At 40.7% G+C, this 13,584-nt stretch overlaps 1 protein-coding gene across 1 annotated transcript; it reads right to left on the bottom strand.

The window, feature by feature from the left end:
- Positions 1-1,552: 1,552 nt before the first annotated feature.
- LOC117513349 (sperm acrosome membrane-associated protein 6) lies at positions 1,553-11,797 on the bottom strand. Its single transcript, XM_034173570.1, has 9 exons — positions 11,464-11,797; positions 11,290-11,376; positions 8,486-8,557; positions 4,508-4,531; positions 4,308-4,385; positions 3,702-3,805; positions 3,399-3,555; positions 1,917-2,097; positions 1,553-1,785 (listed from the first exon to the last, which is right to left on the bottom strand). Exons 1-9 carry the CDS (start codon positions 11,675-11,677, stop codon positions 1,713-1,715), a joined length of 990 nt encoding a protein of 329 aa, XP_034029461.1. The 5' UTR covers positions 11,678-11,797; the 3' UTR covers positions 1,553-1,712.
- Between the last annotated feature and the right edge of the window lie 1,787 nt (positions 11,798-13,584).

Below are 13,584 nucleotides of genomic sequence, written 5' to 3'. Positions count from 1 at the left end.
GGTTTCAGGTCACACTGACCAGTGCACAGATAAGAGTTTTTTTGTTTGTTTTTTTGTGCAATGCTTATAGAACTCATGATCTAGAAGTGGGATGGCGACTATCAGTTAATGCACCAGTGCGACAGCAGCATCATATTCCACGTAATTTTATCTCACAAATTAAGTGCAAAATGAATGCACAATAGAACCTCAATATAAACATCTTCATCACAACGAAAGACAGAATAAGCCGGTGTGATCTTTGAGCCATCACTAACCGGCATCAACAAGAGGTAGCTTCGACTACCTATTTTAATTTGCGTAACATAGCAAGAATTTTACCGATCCTGTCCACGGCAGATGCTGGGAACTGATTATTGAAATGTATTGTTTATTTATGCCATTTTTTTAAATTAGTGTTTTCAGTAATTGAAAGAAGCCAGCTGAAATTTCTTTATATTTTTGCATGACAATAATAATTATTTTTGGATTACTTTGCAAATCTATAACAATTTTTGAGCCTGACCCAGAAAAACTAGGATGTGGTTCTCCATCTTTTGCATTCTGAGAAACCAACATTTCTCAACATTGCACTCAGTGAGTTAAAAACTTCACACATTCTAGTGAAATGTTGGGTTTCTCACAATGGACAAGACGGAGAACCACGCCCTACTTTTTCTGTATCAGGCTCAAAAATTCTCAAATCACTCCTCGCATCGGCAGGTGATTAAATTTGGCTTGAATTTTGACTGTAATTCTGAAATTCGATCACATTACCCACGTAAGCTTCTCTTCACTGGCTGAAAGTTTGCCTGAGAGTGGATTTTAAAGTTTAAGACATTTAATGACTATGTGCCCTCTTATATGGCTGATTTAGTGTTTCCATATGTGCCAGCTGGTGCTCTCTGATCACATGGGGGCTGGCTTGTTGTGCGCCCCAAAGGTTAAGAAGAAAACAGCAAGTCAGAGCATTTTCGGTTTGTACACCAATGTCATGAATAGTCACACAGTTCATTACACTTGAAGTTTACAAAACTAGACAAGATTTTACTTGGAAATGGATGGTAAGTTATTTACCTTAGAGTTTTAAATGTGTATTTTATGTATTTGCTACATTACTCATTTAAAAAAAGACAACTGCATGTGAAATAGGGCAACACGGTGGCTTAGTGGTTGACAATGTTGCCTCACAGCAAGAAGGTCATGGGATCGCTTCCTACATGGTCCTTTCTGTGTGGAGTTTGCATGTCCTTCCCATGTTTGTGTTGACTGCCTTTGAATGCTCCAGTTTACTCCACATTCCAAAGACATGCGTGTCAGGTAAACTAGAAACTTTAAATTGATCGTAGGCGTTTTTGTCTGACGACATGTGGCCCTGTGATAGACTGGCATCCTGTCCAGGGTGTACCCCGCCTCATGCCCTACAAATGCCAAGATAGACTCCAGCTCCCTGGTGACCCTTGATTGGAGTAAGCAGGTATAGAAAATGCATGTACACATTGATACAAATTCTTTTAATTGTATTTTACTTTATGCAGTGCTATGCAAATCTGAAAGGAAGAATATGAACAAGAACTATTATTATTATTATGAGCAGAAAAAGAGTCAACAACTGCAGCTCAGTGTGTATGTATATTACAGTGGGTGAGTAGAGAACAACTAATAAGGTCCTGCCATCTAGTGGTGGAAGCAGACACATCCAGTCTTCTTGTCAGCTGTGATTTCTCTCAGCATTATATGTTTTTATCTGCTCCTGCTTGTTCAGCAAAATGTATATTGCCTGCTGGTGGTAACAGAAAGAGAGCCCTGCAACAACCAGAAAACAAGTGGAGATATGATACCACCAACTACTTCGTGTTGAACTCACTGGAGAAGCGTACATGTGTCAGCTGCTGCCGTACGTGTGTCGCACTGTGCAAATAATAGCTCTGCGTTACCCCAGGGAGAGAAACAGCAGCAGCATCACTGATGTTAAACAGGCGGTGAGGAGCACCGGCGAGAGGGGCGGCTGCTGGGGAGGGTCATCAGTCTCAGGGACCAAAAGGCCTCCTGGGAGCAGATACAGGTCGAACAGCTCCTGCAGCTCCTCGCGGCGTGCTTCAGCCGGGGAGGGGGTCACTGGAGGAAGCGATGAAGAGACTGTCAGAAGGAGAGCGCACGCGTGGGCACACTGCTACTCTGAGATTACAAATTTAACACCCTTGTAGTTCAAATTAATACTGCACAAGTGCAGGTGGGAATGAGTTTGTTTGTCTATATGTGGCTCTGTGACAGACTGGCGTCCTGTCCAGGGTGAACCCTGCCTCACGTCCTATGATTGCTGGGATAGGCTCCAGCCCCGTCGTGTAAGTGAATATAGACAATGGATGGATGGATGATGGGCCCCATATAAACCCTGGGTGAGTGTTTAATTAACACCCTCACAGTGTAATCTTACTCCATGGAGAGACAGAGAGCTTCCACAGTGGGATTCGAGCCTTCAGTCTGTGGGATGATTACGAATATCCTTGTAAAGAGTTGAATTGTTTTAATTTACATTCACCCTGTATTAATTCAACTCTCTAGAAGTGTTTTCTCTGCAACTGTAAGATGGAAAACTACCTCTGGCACCTCAGTGTAGAGTCTGCATTTTTTCACCAGGTATCCAAGGAAACACTCTGGCTTCCTCCCCTAATTGGTTAACACATAGTTTAGCAATAACTTTAGTATTTTACACTCTAAAAAGTAAGCCACTTTAAAAAGTGCTAATTTAACTATCACCCAGAGATGATATGGAAACTACGAGTACAGTGTTAATTTTTTGCCTCTTGCGCCTGGTTCACATGGCAAGATTTTAAAATTGTCAGTAGGTTTTCAGTACCTGAGAGACCCCACACATGGCGATAAAGTTTTGGTCGTACAGTGTGTGTAAAGACAACACACCCCACACACCAACAGATTTCACTCACAAACATTCCCAGGTCAGACAGGAAATTTAGCAAAACCTCTTGATATCAAACGTGACTTTGGAGTAAACAATTTTGGATTCCCCTCTGTGCTTCCGTCACCTCGCTTTCTGATTGGCTACACATCACATTCAACTGGCTGCGTGCTCGTTTGTGCTCGGGGCACACACCACACGCTGGGATATCGGGCCAAGACAATCCAACAGGTTGAATATTCACAATTTGAGGTCTGAGTGATCCCAACGTCCTTCCGAGCAGACTAGAGAACTGTTAACACACTACACATGGCACGAATATCTGATGAGATTATCGTTAAAAAATCCATCACAATAGTCAGGACGTCCTTAAGATTGTTGGAAGGGGAACATCAGGTCAGAAATCTGCATAATTATCTTGCTGTGTAAACCAGGCATTATGGTGTTAAATTTGTGATTTCAGATTGCCAGTATAAAATGTTAACATTAAAAAAGTTACCTGTAACGTAGAAGTAGACTTTGACAATAGGAATGTCTTGGGAGTAGATTTCACACTGATAGGTGCCCTCTTGCTCTGGATAGGCAAAAAGGATGGAATAGAGTCTGTCTGTTCCTACGGTCACCTCTTCAAATTCATCTGTTACTTGCGTTTTCACCTGTTCCAGGGAGGGGGGGGGGGGGGGGGGGGGCAGGGAAGAAGGAATACTTCCACAGTGTGCACGGATAATTTGTGTTTTTTTTTAAAGTTGTTAAAAGCAGATTTGAAATGGTTGAGGACTTTGTGTGATGAATCATAACGTACCCCTTGTGCAAACCTCCAGATCACCATGATATCTTTAGGCAGCTGAAACTGCACGTTGCACCACATTCTGGTCCTGTCTGTCTCCATTACTTCCACATCTTGGACTGGAAAATACATATAGTTACACGCGTGTGCATGCACACGCATGTACATACAGATAACATGCACAGTGGTGGTGGTGGGGGAGTGACTCTTGTCGTCTGAGCCTTCCTAATGATAATACTTAAACCCACCAAAGCAAAAAGGGATGATATGCTAAACCGCGGCTGCGCTATATGGGGTTGTTTCTAATACCGTAGTGTGTGGGAGACGACTGTCACCTTGCATAAAGGAGCAAAGGGCTTAAAGAGTACCTTTAGGGTCTCTGTGCAAATGATATAATGCGTGGAAATAAAGCCTCACCTCACTGTCTTTTTAAAATCCTGACTTTGTGCTAAGAACATTTCAAGGATCAAAAGCAGAGTATTTTAAGCATCAAAGACTGCAGGCTTGTGAAGGTGAAATTAAAGTTACATAACACAACGCTATGTTTGGATTAGCATACTATACTCCTCCTTTGAAAACTGTGATGTAAGAGTTTGACACGTCTGCCGGGCAACTACTCACTTGGGCAGTCGAGAGGATAATTACAGGGGTTGTACATGCATGTTGAGCAGTTGTAGTCTTTATCTACACCCTGAATACCTGACACATGGATGACAAAATGATTGACAGGAGGCACAAAATATTCTACACATACATAACATGGAAAGTGTTTCAGGAGAAATGATGAAAAAGAGGAGATGAAATCAAATAAAGGCACTGACCACATGGAGGGAAACATCCATGAGCTGTGAAAAGAACATAAAACAGTTTAGTTATGTCATTAAATTGGATTTAAAGGCAACTGGAATTAATAGTACAAGCCTGTTCAACCTGAATACTTCCTGCAGTGTTTTAAAGGCTCGAACAAGGCATCAAGTAGTACAGAGATCAGCACGAGCTGTGATGGCTGATATTAACATGGCAAAGAGAGGCCATTAACACTTCCAAATTAAGACTGAACTAGCAAATATAGAAAACACTATCCGGTGTGTACTAACATTGGTTAAGAACCTACCACTCAACCATTTACTGCAATACACACTAAAAGAAAGCAAGTGAGTAGTAGGGACACAATTTAGATGTACTACGCTGCCAGCTTCATATCTGTCCCTCTGAGCCAGTGCAAAGATGCCAAAATGAGTGTGATGTGTTCAGACCTTCTGCTACATGTCAGAAGTCTGGCGGCAGCGTTGTGAACCAGCTGAAGACCCCTAATGCTGGACTGTGGTAACCCTGAAAATAGAACATTACAATAATCTAGTCTAGAAGAAACAAAAGCATGAATCAGGGTCTCAGCATCAGCCATGGACAGGATGGGGCGGATCCTCGCTATATTTCTCAGATGGAAAAAAAAGCAGTCCTAGTAACATCCCTGATGTGGAGGTCAAAAGACAATGTGGGATCAAAAATTACCCCAAGGTTCCTCATTTTGTCCGTATGATGTATGACACAGGAACCCAGGCTGAGCGCCAGCTGGTCAAACTGATGCCGATGTCTCGCTGGCCCAAGAACCATCATTTCAGTCTTATCAAAGTTTAAAAGTAGGAAGTTACTAGACATCCAACTTCTCACTGATAGAAGACAGTCCTCCAGGGATTTTATGGGAGTGAGATTTCCTGCAGTTTTCGGCATGTACAACTGAGTATCATCAGCATAACAATGAAAGGCAATCCCAAAACTCTGTAGTATATGCCCAAGGGGTGCCACATACAGGGAGAAAAGCAAGGGGCCTAAAACAGATCCCTGTGGAACCCCAAATCTCATGTCAGCAAGGTCAGAGGTAGTGCCATTATACAAGACACATTGAGAACAACTGGACAGATATGACGTCAACCAGGCAAGGGCACTTCCAGTAATCCCCAAAAAAAATTCTCCAACCTATTGAGCAAAATATGATGATCCACGGTATCAAACATCTGTCATGAAAATTTGTGTTTTGCAAAAGCAGACATTTTTCAACAGTTCGTGATACTTAAATGTATATTTGGACAATTCTACAGCCCCTTGGACTGTCATTTATGGCGTACTAGATTTAGCTTCTTTGTGTCATGGATGAATTTTTACAAAACATAGTGGAGTTGTTCAATGGAGTAAAACATACAACCCCTGGCAAAAATTATGGAATCACCGGCCTCGGAGGATGTTCATTCAGTTGTTTAATTTTGTAGAAAAAAAGCAGATCACAGACATGACACAAAACTAAAGTCATTTCAAATGGCAACTTTCTGGCTTTAAGAAACACTATAAGAAATCAAGAAAAAAGATTGTGGCAGTCAGTAACGGTTACTTTTTTACACCAAGCAGAGGAAAAAAATATGGAATCACTCAATTCTGAGGAAAAAATTATGGAATCACCCTGTAAATTTTCATCCCCAAAACTAACACCTGCATCAGATCTGCTCGTTAGTCTGCATCTAAAAAGGAGTGAACACACCTTGGAGAGCTGTTGCACCAAGTGGACTGACATGAATCATGGCTCCAACACGAGAGATGTCAATTGAAACAAAGGAGAGGATTATCAAACTCTTAAAAGAGAGTAAATCATCACGCAATGTTGCAAAAGATGTTGGTTGTTCACAGTCAGCTGTGTCTAAACTCTGGACCAAATACAAACAACATGGGAAGGTTGTTAAAGGCAAACATACTGGTAGACCAAGGAAGACATCAAAGCGTCAAGACAGAAAACTTAAAGCAATATGTCTCAAAAATCGAAAAATGTACAACAAAACAAATGAGGAACGAATTGGAGGAAACTGGAGTCAACGTCTGTGACCGAACTGTAAGAAACCGCCTAAAGGAAATGGGATTCACATACAGAAAAGCTAAACAAAACCCATCATTAACACCTAAACAGAAAAAAACAAGGTTACAATGGGCTAAGGAAAAGCAATCGTGGACTGTGGATGACTGGATGAAAGTCATATTCAGTGATGAATCTCGAATCTGCATTGGGCAAGGTGATGATGCTGGAACTTTTGTTTGGTGCCTTTCCAATGAGATTTATAAAGATGACTGCCTGAAGAGAACATGTCCACAGTCATTGATGATATGGGGCTGCATGTCAGGTAAAGGCACTGGGGAGATGGCTGTCATTACATCATCAATAAATGCACAAGTTTATGTTGATATTTTGGACAATTGAAAGGATGTTTGGGGATGATGAAATCATTTTTCAAGATGATAATGCATCTTGCCATAGAGCAAAAACTGCAAAAACATAGGGTCAATGTCATGGCATAGGGTCAATGTCAATGAGCAGATCTGATTTGATGCAGGTGTTAATTTGGGGGATGAAAATTTACAGGGTGATTCCATAATTTTTTCCTCAGAATTGAGTGATTCCATATTTTTTTCCTCTGCTTGGTCTAAAAAGTAACCGTTACTGACTGCCACAATCTTTTTTTCTTGATTTCTTATAGTGTTTCTTAAAGCCAGAAAGTTGCCATTTGAAATGACTTTAGTTTTGTGTCATGTCTGTGATCTGCTTTTTTTCTACAAAATTAAACAACTGAATGAACATCCTCTGAGGCCGGTGATTCCATAATTTTTGCCAGGGGTTGTATAGGAGTTCAGCGAGAGTACACATCTACTTTCTTCAATCCACTGAGAATACTGCACCTGCTGAATTTAGCTTTTTCATATGATAGAAGCTTTATTTTAATAGAAAACTAATGGAGGTGTGCAATGGAGTGAAATGTATGGGACAAAAATGCATGGTAGGTGATGTCACTCATACAATGGGACATATAATGAATGTCATGTGACATACAATCCACCAATCAAACGACAAGGATCTATTTTGGTGTCATTGTTATGGCAATCCCTCGGTGGTGAGGGAGATAGTCTCTTGATCGATTCCGTGGGCCTGGAGAAAATCTACATCCTGGGTTGATCTTGAGACACCCATGTGTGGGTTTGTTTACAGTGGGAATGTCATTGCACAGCAACAAACACATGGTCTTTGACAGATCCTTACTCTGGTCTGATGGCTGGGAAATCCCATAGGATAGCGGTCTGAGGACCTGTTGTAGCCTTCATCCGCCTTCGCAGCTATTGGGTTACAACATATGACCTCCTTGATCTGACCTTTCTTATTTCACCAGAGTACCGTTAGCAGTCTCATGTTCAGGGTTCCTGCTTGGCCTTCATGGTTACCGTAGGACTCACAAAGACCCCACCATATTTGACTGCAACAGACAATCCCTTACTTGCTCTGTTATCCAGATGTCACGTCGTGGATGAGGGGTTGGGTTTTTGACACCCTTAGGTGTCATATAAATTATTTGAGATTTTTTTAAATCTAGCAATATTTAATATTTTCATATTTGATTATTTTATTTGTGATACAACAAACAAGTCAGTAAAAGTAATCCAGGCAGAAGCTGCTTTTTGTGTTGTTACCACTTCCTTGAATTGTGGAGTTTTGCAACATGACTGCGAAATAAAATAGACATAATCAAATTCAATTGTTGCCTGCACTTTAAGTTGCATTTGTTTCTGCTTGCAAGCATTTTCTCAATTCGTAGCACATTTTTTAAATATAAACACTTGTTGCAGAATTGATGCTGAGGTTTTATTTTTGTTTCTTTTTTTGTATTTTCAGCATTTTGTCTTAATTTCTGTGTTGTGGCCTATCTTGGCCACCATATAATAGTGTATATAATCAAACACTGAGGAAAGGGGGAGGAAGAGTGTCTCACCTCTCGGCAGTTTGGAAGCAGCTGCGACAAAATTGTTGGCTGCCATCTGAAGTTTTTTCTCATACACTGTGTCTGATGGAGGGAAATGAGAAAGATGAGGAATAGAAAGACAAATGGGCAGATAAGCAGGGTCTAGATTTATGCTCTCAGAGTGCCATCGAGTTTGATTTTTTAAAATCAGTAAAATTCCCTGCGCTGGTATCAGTGTCGGGCTTGTACGGCAAAAATGTAGATGGGTATGTGTGTGTGCACAGGTCAGTGAGCATGCAGGTTACACCATCTCAGCCAGATGGACCTTAACTTTGATGCATCATATCAACTGCAAAAGCAACTTTACTTTGCCTATGCCACTGATTTCCAAAGGGTGAGCTGTGACCTCCTTGTGGGCTGTAAAGGTACTGCATGTAGGCCCAAATTAATTAAACCAAACAGCCAAATTCAACCCCTGGCAAAAATTATGGAATCCCCGGCCTCAGAGGATGTTCATTCAGTTGTTTAATTTTGTAGAAAAAAAGCAGATCACAGACATGACACAAAACTAAAGTCATTTCAAATGGCAACTTTCTGGCTTTAAGAAACACTATAAGAAATCAGGAAAAAAAAAATTGTGGCAGTCAGTAACAGTTACTTTTGTAGACCAAGCAGAGGGAAAAAAATATGGACTCACTCAGTTCTGAGGAAAAAATTATGGAATCATGAAAACAAAAGAACGCTCCAACACATCACTAGTATTTTGTTGCACCACCTCTGGCTTTATAACAGCTTGCAGTCTCTGAGGCATGGACTTAATGAGTGACAAACAGTACTCCTGTCATGGACCATTTTCTTCAACTTCCACCAAAGATTTTCAATTGGATTAAGATCCGGACTATTTGCAGGCCATGACATTGACCCTATGTGTCTTTTTGCAAGGAATGTTTTCACAGTTTTTGCTCTATGGCAAGATGCATTATCATCTTGAAAAATTATTTCATCATCCCCAAACATCCTTGCAATTGATGGGATAAGAAAAATGTCCAAAATATCAACGTAAACTTGTGCATTTATTGATGATGTAACGACAGCCATCTCCCCAGTGACTTTAACTGACATGCAGCCCCATATCATCAATGACTGTGGAAATGTACATGTTCTCTTCAGGCAGTCATCTTTATAAATCTCATTGGAACGGCACCAAACAAAAGTTCCAGCATCATCACCTTGCCCAATGCAGATTCGAGATTCATCACTGAATATGACTTTCATCCAGTCATCCACAGTCCACGACTGCTTTTCCTTAGCCCATTGTAACCTTGTTTTTTCTGTTTAGGTGTTAATGATGGCTTTCGTTTAGCTTTTCTGTATGTAAATCCCATTTCCTTTAGGCGGTTTCTTACAGTTCGGTCACAGACGTTGACTCCAGTTTCCTCCCATTCGTTCCTCATTTGTTTTGCTGTGCATTTTCGATTTTTGAGACATATTGCTTTAAGTTTTCTGTCTTGACTCTTTGATGTCTTCCTTGGTCTACCAGTATGTTTGCCTTTAACAACCTTCCCATGTTGTTTGTACTCGTATTTGGTCCAGAGTTTAGACACAGCTGACTGTAAACAACCAACATCTTTTGCAACATTGCATGATGATTTACCCTCTTTTAAGAGTTTGATAATCCTCTCCTTTGTTTCAACTGACATCTCTCGTGTTGGAGCCATGATTCATGTCAGTCCACTTGGTGCAACAGCTCTCCAAGGTGTGATCACTTCTTTTTAGATGCAGACTAACGAGCAGATCTGATCTGATGCAGGTGTTAGTTTTGGGGATGAAAATTTACAGGGTGATTCCATAATTTATTCCTCAGAATTGAGTGAGTCCATATTTTTTTCCCTCTGCTTGGTCTAAAAAAGTAACTGTTACTGACTGCCACAATTATTTTTCCTGATTTCTTATAGTGTTTCTTAAAGCCAGAAAGTTGCCATTTGAAATTACTTTAGTTTTGTGTCATGTCTGTGATCTGCTTTTTTTCTACAAAATTAAACAACTGAATGAACATCCTCCGAGGCCAGTGATTCCATAATTATTGCCAGGGGTTGTAAGACTGAGTTCATTTAAATCAAACAGAAATGAAACCAGTTGGTATCAATACAACACCCCCCACGCCGGTTAAAAAATAATAATGAAAAAATCCATCATTCACCTAAATAAATAAAAAAAATATACTTTGACAAACAGTAACCCTTCATTTTCTATTTAAAAAAAGCAACAAAGAAATTGTATAAATTTCTGCTTCCCTTAATATTTGGCGACTTAAAACTTAAATGCCATGTTCACATAAATGTACGTCTTTAGGTGCACATACATGATGAATTCAAAAACAAACAAAAACACACACACACAAATCAAACAAACACCATCTCAAGTGCCACATTTTTTAAGTCTCCCTCCCAGAGAACCACAATGGAAATCGGTTTTATGTTTTACTTGGCATGGTTGTTTTTTTGTATTTATGTACATGTACTTTCATTGCAAAATTTCAAATTTAACAATTTTAGTCCTACTGAGATTGAGATCTCTTTTACAAGGGAGACCTGGACAACCGTAAAGTTTTCAATCCACCTAACCTGCATGTCTTTGGATGAGGGAGGAAGCCGGAGCACCGGGAGGGAAACCACGCAAACACGGAGAGAATATGCAAACTCCACACAGAAAGGCCACAAGTGGGACTCGATCCCATGACCTTCTGGCTGTGAGGCAGCAGTGCTACGCCAGTGTGCCGCTGTTTGATGATTCCTGTTTATGCTCTTTCATACTTCTGGTGGTTGGTTTCCTACCATAATTTCGCTGCCCAACAAATTCCTCCTTGAGGAGCGCCACCTGTGCCTCCATAAGTTCTTTCAGCTGTGTATCATAGCCAACGCCTGCAACATGGAGACATATAATACAAATATTGTATGATTTTAGTATAATGCACAGGAACAAAACTGTTGTCAATTAAATAGACGTACCCACTGTCCCAGCCTCAATAACGGTCTGATTGTGGTTGAATACTCGGTTTAGCATCTCCATGCAGCTGTCAACAGATTGAGTTTGGTATTCTGTCTCAATGAAACCGCGACAAATGTCATAGCTGTCGTACACGTCGATAAAACAATAATAGCAGCAAAAAGTGAAGCCGAACAACAAGCTAACACATATGAACCGCAAAGCAATCGCGTACATGTTGAGTATTAAAGTCAACGTTCCGAATTTGCTGGCTCGCTTCGGCAATAAAGTACAAGAAAATACATATATATATTAAATCCACACTTTCACACTCAAGTTTTTGTGACAGATTTTCTGAAATCACACTGCTGATAGTAAATTAGACTTCTTTCAACTGCTAACAAACGTCTTTGAAAAGACTTTTGTACGTAGCGCAGCCTCGTTACCTCTAGGAGTCCCTGACAACGGTTTACGTAGTTTGGGGATATACAAGTACGTAGCCTTAGTATCACGTGACCTACACTGACCAATGACGGAGACGCTACGTACCACTAGAAGTACGCTATGCGCGGATAGCAAGTGCCTTTAAAAATGTCTACGCCCACCGTTGAAGACGTTCAAAAATGGTTCAAAAGTGAAAGTTTTTTTTTTCCCAAGCGGCAACACTCGACACTATTTTGACACCAAAATATCAGTGTGATACTAAAAACACAAATGCAAAGAATTTTTTTAATTCAAAAAATTGTATTATTTTATTTTATTGTTTCATTATTTTTTCTAAATAAGCAAAATTATGCAGACTCGTGCTGTGACAAATTTTGCTACTTGCCCAAACATCTGGTCATCCACTCATTGGCTATATTGCACAGCAACTGTATTGCACAATATTCCTCAAAGGTAAGTAGAGGACTTGTTTCCGAACATTGTTTTAATGTGACTATAGTTGCAAAAAAATTGAAGTTGTCATTTAATAGTGAAATTACACCCACGTTCAATAGATGGCAGTAGGGGAACATGCCTGCTCACTGCAGTAGGAAGAAGAAGAAGGAGAAGGAGGTAAGAGCCTGAGGGCTGTGGGGCTACAGATCACGTTGACTGCCTCATCACACCCTGTGTCCCCCACTCCTCTCCCCGTACCCCTCCTCCCCGGTCCCTCACTCCTGGTGCATCTCCATGGCAACCGACGAACTTAATATATTTCCAGTGGCAGGGTGAGCTGGGTACTAATGCATTAATCTGTCTCCACACAGACAAGCCAATCAATATTGGAAAGAGTCTGCTGCAGGACTGTCAAAGTCACAGAGCTAGTCAGACGCTCAGACGTTGAAAATCCGAAACGTCTGTGTGTTTGTACACAGCGTGTATGCGGCGACAAGGATGCTTCACACACAGCCACTGTATTTACAAGACTTCTGCTCATTCACAGCCTGACAGAAAAGTCTACTCGTGAAAAAACCAATGCCTCAGTGTAGGACACTTTAAAAAATTATATTATAGGCAATTACTACAACCCCGTAAGTCACATCGCATATAGCGCCACACTGCCAACATTAAAACACGCAACACAGAGAATGTGGGAGGTGATGGTCTAGTGGTTAAGCAGTGGACTTAAGACCTGAGGATCCTCGGTTCAAACCTCTGTCTGGCCGGGCAATCACTATGGACCTATGGACCCTTGGGCGAGGTCCTTAATCCCCAAGTTGCTCCCGGTGTGTAGTGAGCGCCTTGCATGGCATCACTCTGACATCGGTGTGTGATGAATGTGAGGCATCATTGTAAAGTGAATTGAGCTTCTGATATAGATGGAAACACCCTATGCAATCCATTTACCATTAATGCAGCTACGGAAAAGAATATAAAATGTAAATAAGTATTCCAGAGCAAAATAACATCATTAAATGATTGTTGCTAAAGAACTAAATTACAATTCAAATATCCCATCTATCTAGTGTGGCACATACTATCAAACCTGATTTAACCTTTATTTAAACAGAAGATACTCTTTTTTCACAGTTTGGGATAAAAATGGAACCAGACAAAACATTCTCTTATATATTTAAGCAATGGTGCTTCAAGTGAAAAATGGGCCATCGTGCACCTTCATACCAAGACAGGTGATGAGCATGAAGATAAAATGGCTCTAA

Source organism: Thalassophryne amazonica, chromosome 7, assembly GCF_902500255.1.
Source record: "Thalassophryne amazonica chromosome 7, fThaAma1.1, whole genome shotgun sequence".
Lineage (NCBI taxonomy): Eukaryota > Metazoa > Chordata > Actinopteri > Batrachoidiformes > Batrachoididae > Thalassophryne > Thalassophryne amazonica.
The sequence above is the reverse complement of the archived record's forward strand: the minus strand, read 5'-3'. Positions and strand labels throughout refer to the sequence as shown.

Coding starts and splice junctions, on each gene's coding strand:
- LOC117513349 (XM_034173570.1), bottom strand. CDS start 11,677: ATGTACGCGATTGCTTTGCGGTTCATATGTGTTAGCTTGTTGTTCGGC. Junction 8,558..11,289: donor TGTTGGGCAGCGAAATTATG/GTAGGAAACCAA, acceptor TCCCTCCATCAG/ACACAGTGTATGAGAAAAAA. Junction 2,098..3,398: donor AGTCTACTTCTACGTTACAG/GTAACTTTTTTA, acceptor CGCTTCCTCCAG/TGACCCCCTCCCCGGCTGAA.